At 40.5% G+C, this 8543-nt stretch overlaps 1 protein-coding gene across 1 annotated transcript in view; it reads right to left on the reverse strand.

The window, feature by feature from the left end:
• Positions 1 to 8543, reverse strand: part of LOC106816332 — a gene marked incomplete at its 3' end in the record, with an annotated part of 22136 nt that continues 13593 nt past the window's right edge. Inside the window, 4 exon segments of the mRNA XM_014820913.1 lie at positions 1 to 185; positions 751 to 849; positions 1888 to 2023; positions 2548 to 2687. Of these exon segments, the coding sequence (XP_014676399.1) occupies positions 1 to 185; positions 751 to 849; positions 1888 to 2023; positions 2548 to 2687 (560 nt within the window).

Raw genomic sequence — 8543 nt, forward strand, 5'->3', positions numbered from 1 at the left:
ATTTTCTCGTTGCTGTCGTAAATATGTGTGAAGATCGCCATTCTCGCAATATTCCACCACCAGGCATATCGTTGGCGCTGTCGTCACGCACGCGAGAATGCTAATGACATTCGCGTGTTTTCCCAAGCATTTCATCATCTCAATCTCATCGAGCAGGTTTTGCGTGTCCTGAACTGCCGCAGCATCTGCACAAACAAAGAACTGTTCGTCACATACGACCTGCCCGCAGGGGTCACGCAGGGTTCACGCCGGGGTCACGCAGAGGTCACGGTGAGCAATACGCTATCAGCTGCTCAATAGCAACCATAATCGCTGAAATCTTACGTTTGTTAATGCTGTTATGTTATTGTGTCGTGTCGTGTCGTGTCGTGTCGTGTCGGTCGTGTCTGTCGTCGTGTCGTGTCGTGTCGTGTCGTGTCGTGTCGGTCGTGTCGTGTCGTGTCGTGTCGTGTCGTGTCGTGTCGTGTCGTGTCATGTTATGTTTATGTTGTATGTTATGTATGTTTATGTTCTTATGTTATGTTATGTTATGTTATGTTATGTTATGTTATGTTATGTTATGTTATGTTATGTTATGTTATGTTATGTTATGTTATGTTATGTTATGTTATGTTATGTTATGTTATGTTATGTTATGTTATGTTATGTTATGTTATGTTATGTTATGTTATGTTATGTTATGTTATGTTATGTTATGTTATGTTGTTATGCAGTTAATGGATGCGCGGCTACGTGTACACGTATAAATACCTTTCAGCATCTTCACAGCTACGAAGTCCGGCAGGTGGCGCATCTCCTCGATCTGCTTCACGACTCGCGCCCTAACCACCTTCCCAAATGCGCCCTCACCTAAGAAATAGGTCGTGCACAATGTTAGTGCATACTTAAGGCCTGACGACGATACCTGCTGAGCTGTCGCACATCCACAGAATTTCGTTATAATTATAGTAACAAGAGCGTATTAAAGTGATAACGTCACCGTAAATAATAAAAGTATTAAAAAAAATGTTCCACTTTTTCACAAAATGCAAGTAATTCTTTTCACTTTTTATGGTTAAATTGCTGCATTATACTTCCTATTATACTATATTGTTCGATGTAAACATACACTCGCGACTCATACATAGCCCATAGCAAGCAATTAATGTCAGGAACACAATATCAAATCGTCCAGGTTTTTTGGATTTTTAACTAGTTGAGAAACAATCAGGTAAGAATTTGAGGAACATTTAGTCCCGTTAGTACTACTTGGTGTCCATGTAAAATAATGGCAAATTTTTTTTACAAATGTACACCATAGAAAATTCGTGACGTAGTCAAATTACGGTGAAGTGCAACAACCATGTTGAAGTTTCAGTAGAATTAGTAAACTTTACCTATTTTATTTTGACAATTCTTGAGGTAGTATTATTCAGCAGTCCTACCTTGATAATATAAAACCAACCGCTTGTCCGTACGATGTCCCTACGCTGGGGTATTAAGCGGTAAACTCTAATATCTTGGCAAAAATCGAACTCGAGTTGGCAGCTTAAAGTTTACTACTAATTCCACTGAAACTACAACATGGCTTGATAGTAAGCAGCTCAGCGCAGCAGTCAACGCAAAGCCACGTCATCTTTATACTCATTTACGATGTGAGTTTTTACGGTGTACTCTTCGCGGTTTGAGAAATAGACTGATTTGTAGTTCAGTTCATACACGCGCGCGCGTACGTACATCGACAGAAATACAGAGAGGCAGACAGACAGACAGACAGACAGACAGGCAGAGAGACAGAGAGGCAGACAGACAGACAGACAGACAGACAGACAGACAGACAGACAGACAGACAGGCAGAGAGACAGGCAGACGGACGGACACATGCAGTGTGTTGTAATTCGTCCTTACCAAGCACTTCCTCGAAAACTAGCGAGCTAAAATTGATCTCGAACTTGTCGAATTTCACCGAATCGTTAGACTGCACTCCATTTGGTGCTGCAGTTCCGTTCAGACACCGGTAAAGAACATTGTCTGTGAGCTGAACCTGCGATATATACGAATAGATCGTGCGAATCGAACAGCGATACAACAACTGTGCATAACTGTACAGTGTCGAACAGCGGAAGGAAATTTTATACACTCTTAGGGCCATGGTGTTACGTGATATGCAATATCGGTAAATGTATAGCGTTAATTTCCCAAACAACTTTTATATACTCCTTTCAATTTAGGTCAAACGCTATTCAATCAGCTCAAAGGTTAGTCTCGCGTGCATATACTTGATATATGCATATGAATAAATATATAAATAAATAAATCAAATCAATCAATAAACCAATCAATCAATAACAATAAACACTCATCCCCCCCAATACACACTCACGCACGCCGCACGCGCGTACACACACTCGCACACAAATATCCACGCCACAAGCAACCGGATGACGTCACGACACTCCGTGATCAAGACCTACATAAACGACCGGAAATTACTGCATTAGCATTTATTCGATCAGACACACGACCCCGCTGCCTTCCTGCCAATCTCCGATAACTCGACTGACGAACCTTAACGTTCCTTCCCAGGATGCGGAGTTTCCGGTATACGCCGATAGTAAGCAGGACAATGATGACGATCAGTGTTACTGCACAGGCGGGCAGTACCACCGTGTAGACAGCCGACACACTGCCAACGCTCTCACCGGCAACTGCAAGCAACATTATCCACATTATAACATTTAACATAAACATAACATTAACATTTAACTACACATAACATTAACATAAAGCGTAACCATTAACATTAACATTTAGATTAAGCATTTAATATTACACATAAAATAAGCATAACAAATTAACGATTAACATTAACATAAACATAAACATAAGCATAACATTAACATAACATTACCATTTAACACTGAAACATGAAGGCATAACATTAACCTAACATAACATTAACATAAACGTACAGCATTAAAACATTAACACTTAACATTAACATACACTTAAGTATTACATAAACATAAGAATAGACATTAACATATAAATTACATAATCATAAACATAAGCAGTAACATTAACATAAATTAACATTAACATAAGCATTAATATTAAACATAAACAATGAAGCCATAAAGCATTAACATACATAAATTTACATAGAACATCAAGCATTCAATACTTATCATTAACATTAATATTAACATAAACATTACAGCATAACATTAACACTAAACATTAACATTACGATTATATATTAACATAAAGATAAGCAATAACATTACTACGATTAGACATTAACATAACATACACAATAACACAGCATAAATTAAACTGATATACATTAATTTTAACATTATATAGTGAGCGCGCGAGTTATTGAAAATAACTGCTGTGCACAGTGGGACCTCAATTGCCTCTGCAATCTCCGTTACTACTGTGACCTTGGTGACATCGGTTACGTTGGTGTATTTCTCTAACCTCTCTGACCTTTGTCGACCATTGGCTACCTCGGCTAATTTCCCTAACCTCTGTGACCTTGGTGACATTGGTACCTCGTATTTCTCTAAATCTCTGCGTGACCTTTGGTTGACCTTGGCTTACCTGTCGTAATTTCTCTAACCTCTGTGACCCTTGGTGACTTGTGCTTACCCGCGCTCGTATTTCTCTAACCTCTATGAAACCTTGGCTGAATTGGCTACCTCGGTATCTTCTCTGAACACTCTGTGACTTTTGGTGACTTGGCTACGCTCGGTATTTCTCTAACTCTGTGACCGTGGTGCAATGTGCTTACCGTATTCTCTCTAACCTCTATTGACGCTTGGTGACTTGGCTAGCCTCGGGTATTTCTCTAACCTCTATGACCTTGGTGACATGGATACCTCGCCGTATTCTTGCTAACGGTCGTGGACCTTGTGAATTGGCTACCTCGTAGTTCTGCTAACCTCTGGGCTTTGGTGGCATTGGGCTACTCGTTAGCTTCTTAACCTCTGGACCTTGGGTGGATTGGCTAACCTTTGGTATTTATCTCTACGGTGATAAAATGCAACATGTTCTGCTATGAGTCTATGACAAATGACGGGACTGATACGCATATACCTCTCCTATGGACCTATTTGTCATAGGGAAGATTCTTCGCCTTTACAGCTCAAATTTACTGGGCTTGACGTTCATAATAGCGCTCCTACAACTCCCATTATGCGCCAGCAACAATACAACATATTTGTTGCATAGGAAGAATCTTCCTATGACAAATAGTGTCATAGGAGTGAGCGTATATGCGTATGTCGTATTTATCATAGATGCTAGCAGGCTGTATAATAGACGCGCGGCGCATCCGAGCACCCTGTGACTGTCTCATGCAAGCTTTCATCAAAGGAAGAGGGGGCACTCCGCAGAAAGACTATAATCGTCACTTTTCGCAAACCGAGCTAATATAATTCTCTGATGAATATGGTGGCTGGGAAGCATAGAGACTATATCCGTCTCGCTGCCGGGGCGTAATAACTGCACTTTATTAGCGCGCTATGCTGCCTTTGAAGGCGATGCAGTTGTACAGAAAACTACATGCACGGGATCGTCAGCGTGTTACACCATAATCGCACCCCAGATAAAAGCGTGTCCTTCAGCGGCTAGACGTCGGAGTTAGGACGTCGCTATAAAAGCCCCCGGTGAGCACTACGCAGCAGGCACGTCGATATTCGTATGCCGAGCGCGGCTTCTGCGTCGACTTAATGCAGGCAGGCGTAATGCAGGCACGTAAGGAAGGCGCGCGTTGGTGCGTGCGCGTGCGACAATGCAGGGGAAATCTAGACGTGTGACAGAACTTCAAATCAGCTGCGAGATGGGAGCGCGTAGCATCGCGGCGAAATCGAATGTGTGGTCAAGACGCACGATTCGTCTTCCCATGCTAATCTGCGTTAGAGCTTCGTTGGACTCCCATCTAGGCAATTTATTAACGACACATGTATTAACTTGCTGCTATAGAGTTTGGTGCTAGTAGAGAGGGAGTTATAGTAGAGGGAGTTATAGTAGAGAGAGTTATAGTAGAGGGAGTTATAGTAGAGAGAGTTATAGTAGAGGGAGTTATAGTAGAGCTGATGTATGTAGACCGTGTGAGTTATAGTAGAGAGGGAGTTATAGTAGAGGGAGTTATAGTAGAGGGAGTTATAGTAGAGAGAGTTATAGTAGAGGGCAGTTTAGTGAGTTAGAAGCGAGTTATAGTAGAGAGAGTTATAGTAGAGAGAGTTATAGTAGAGGGAGTTATAGTAGAGGGAGTTATAGTAGAGGAGTTATAGTAGAGAGAGTTATAGTAGAGAGGGAGTTATAGTAGAGAGAGTTATAGTATGAGGCAGAAGTTATAGTAAGAGGCAAAGATGTATTGTATTGAGAGAAGTTGTCTCTATATTAGAGGGAGTTATAGGTAGGAGGGAGTAAGTAGGAGGGGAGTGTATAGTAGAGAGAAGTTAATTTCAGTAGAGCGAGAGTTATAGTAGAGGAAGGTGGAGTATAGTAGAGGAGTTATAGTTTAGAGAGAGAGTTATAAGTAGAGAGAGTTATAGTAGAGAGGAGTTATAGTAGCCGGATTTATTAGTTAGGTAGAGAGGAGTTATTAGTAACGGAGGCGAGTTATAGTAGAGAGAGTTATAGTAGAGGGAGTTATAGTAGAGGGAGTTATAGTAGAGAGAGTTATAGTAGAGAGAGTTATAGTAGAGAGAGTTTATAGTAGAAGGGGAGTTATATAGTAGAAGAGTTAAGGTTAGAGGGAGTTTATAGTAGAGGAGAGTATTAGTAGAGAGAGTTATTAGTTAGAGGGAGTAAAGTTAGACCCGGAGAGAGAGTTATCTAGTAGAGAGGGAGGTTATCTGCTAGTAGAGGGAGTTATAGTAGAGGGAGTTATAGTAGAGAGAGTATAGTAGAGGGAGTTATAGTAGAGGGGAGATTTATACGTAGGATCCGGAGTTATAGTAGAGCAGGGAGTTATAGTAGAGAGAGTTTATAGTAGAGAGAGTCTTATAGTAGAGAGAAGTTATAGTAGAGAGAGTTATAGTAGAGAGAGTTATAGTAGAGAGATTAGACTAGTAGTAGAGAGAGTTATAGTAGAGAGAGGTAGTAGCTAATTTAGTAGAGGGAGTTATAGTGAGTAGAGGGAGTTATATAGAGAGAGTTTAGTAGAGGGAGTGTAAGTAGACGGTAAGGTTATCTCTTCAGTATGCACGGCTAAGAGTTATAGTATACGGAGTTATAGTAGGTGAGAGGGAGTATAGCTGTAGAGAGAGTTATAGAAATATTTATAGTAGAGAGAGTTATCAGTAGAGCGTGAGTTATTAGCTAGAGAGAGCTCTATAGTAGAGAGAGTTATATTTAGAATGAGAGTTATTAGTAGTAGGGCGAGTTAATGAGTAGAGAGAGTTTGCTATTAGTAGACGGGCTAAGTTATATGAGAGAAGTTATAAGTAGAGAGGAGTTTATAGTAAGAGAAGGATCCTCTATAGCTAGTAGGGATTACTAGATAGAGATTGAGCACGTTATTATAGTGCGCAGTAGTAGTGTATTATGTTTGAGACCGTAGGTTATCTAGTAGAGTGAGAGTTTATAGTAGAGAGAATTCTACTATAGTAGTTAGCAGTGAGTTCGGGCCTGACGTATTAATACACGCTCAGCAAGCGGAGTATGTATTAGAGTAGAGAGAGAGTTTATCAGTCTGTTAGAGAGAGTTCATAGATAGAGGGGGAAGTTTATGTAGTGCAATCTTTTAGATTGAAGCAGCTTATAGTTAGAGAGCATGATATTTTATATAGCTCAAGAGTTGGTTGAGTTTAGGTCTAAGCGAGGGTATGTCTGCAATTGGAGGTTATACATATTGACACCGACACGGCAGTAGCTAATAAGTAGAGGGGAGTCTCTACGGGCTAGAGAGAGTTATAGTAGAGGGAGTTATAGTAGAGAGAGTTATAGTAGAGAGAGTTATAGTAGAGAGAGTTATAGTAGAGAGAGTTATAGTAGAGAGAGTTATAGTAGAGAGGGAGTATAAGTTAGAAGGGAGTTTATAGTAGAGAAGGATTATATAGATGGAGCTTTATAGGTAGAGAGAGTTAAGTAGAGAGGGAGTTATAGTAGAGAGAGTTATAGTAGAGAGAGTTATAGTAGAGGGAGTTATATCTAGAGAGAAGTTATAAGTAGAGAGAGTTATAGTAGAGAGAGTTATAGTAGAGCGGCAGTTTAATAGTAGAGAGAGTTATATTAGAGCGGATTAGTTGATAGTAGACGAGAGTTATTAGTAGAGGATTATAAGTAGGAGAGAGATAGTAGAGAGGAATTTATAGGTAGAAGGGTTTCTGGGAGTCTTAATATATCTAAGGTAGAGGGGCAGCTTATACAGATAGATGTAGAGTGTTTCCTAGCTGATATGAGTAGAGGAGTTATAGTAGAGGAGAGCCTGCATTGATTTCCTAAGTTATGAGGTAGACACACAGAGTAGTTAATAAGTTAGAGAGAGTTTTATTTAGCGTAGGCGATGTGGGCAGTTTGTATTTAGTTAGCATGGGAGTTATGCTTTTGTAGATAGATGGGTGCAGTTGCCTTAGTTAAGGAAGAGGCGACCGTTTATAGGTTTATAGAAGGGAAGTTTTCATAGTATAGAGGGTTATAGGAGTAGAGGGTGGGAGGTTCTATAACGTCGTTAGAGAGGACATAATTAGTCAGTAGAATTGTGAGAGTTTTGTGATTATGTATTTTAGTGGCAGCTTATGCATTGTTTCCTAGTCTATAGTAGAGGGGCGCATTGTCATTTGTCAGTGTTTAGAGGCCTAGGGCTAGAGTCTGTCATAGATTACGAGCGGGAATGTTTTATAGTTTTATTTTAGCCAGTAGCTGAAGTTGCTCACTTGCATAGTTTGATGATTGCGCTAGCCAGGACTCTCTTGAGCAGATATATGATGGAATTAGCGACACGTTATTTTGCTCGGCAGAGAGTCTTAATGAGATTACGTGGACGTTTAAGTTTTACTTGGAAGAATTCTATTAGAGGTTGTATATGTCTCAGTGTGTATGTGTTACCGAGTAATGCGCGCTCTTAGTATAGTTAGAGGGGAGTATTACGTATTAGTGTAAAAAGAATTTGGCAGAGTTATAAGTGGGCGTATTTAGAAGGGCGTACTAGATGTTTATATTTGAAGATAGGAATATGCAGGGGACTGTACTAAGTCTAGAGCGCGCAGAGTGGTATAGGTAGAGAGAGTTTATACGTAGAGAGAGGTTTGCCTTAGTGTAAGTTGCAACATATCTCGGCCGGAAGTGTAAACAGTCTACTCAACCGGCGATAGAGGTCTATGGCGCAGTTCGTTGTTAGCCGTTAGAGCGAGGAGTTATAGGTAGATAGAAGAGTTAGCGGAGTGGTAGTTAGAGAGTGTATCGGTATGGTAGGAGGGATTATAGTAAGTGAGGGATTATAGTAGAGAGACGAGCTTATAGTAGAGGGTGAGGTTATGCAGTTGAGGGAGTTTAGTAGAGCAGAGGAGGGAGTGGACATCAGTAGCCTTAGAGCAGCGTCAAGAGGGCGC

Source organism: Priapulus caudatus, unplaced genomic scaffold (assembly GCF_000485595.1).
Source record: "Priapulus caudatus unplaced genomic scaffold, Priapulus_caudatus-5.0.1 Scaffold1352, whole genome shotgun sequence".
Classification (NCBI taxonomy): Eukaryota; Metazoa; Priapulida; class Priapulimorpha; order Priapulimorphida; family Priapulidae; genus Priapulus; species Priapulus caudatus.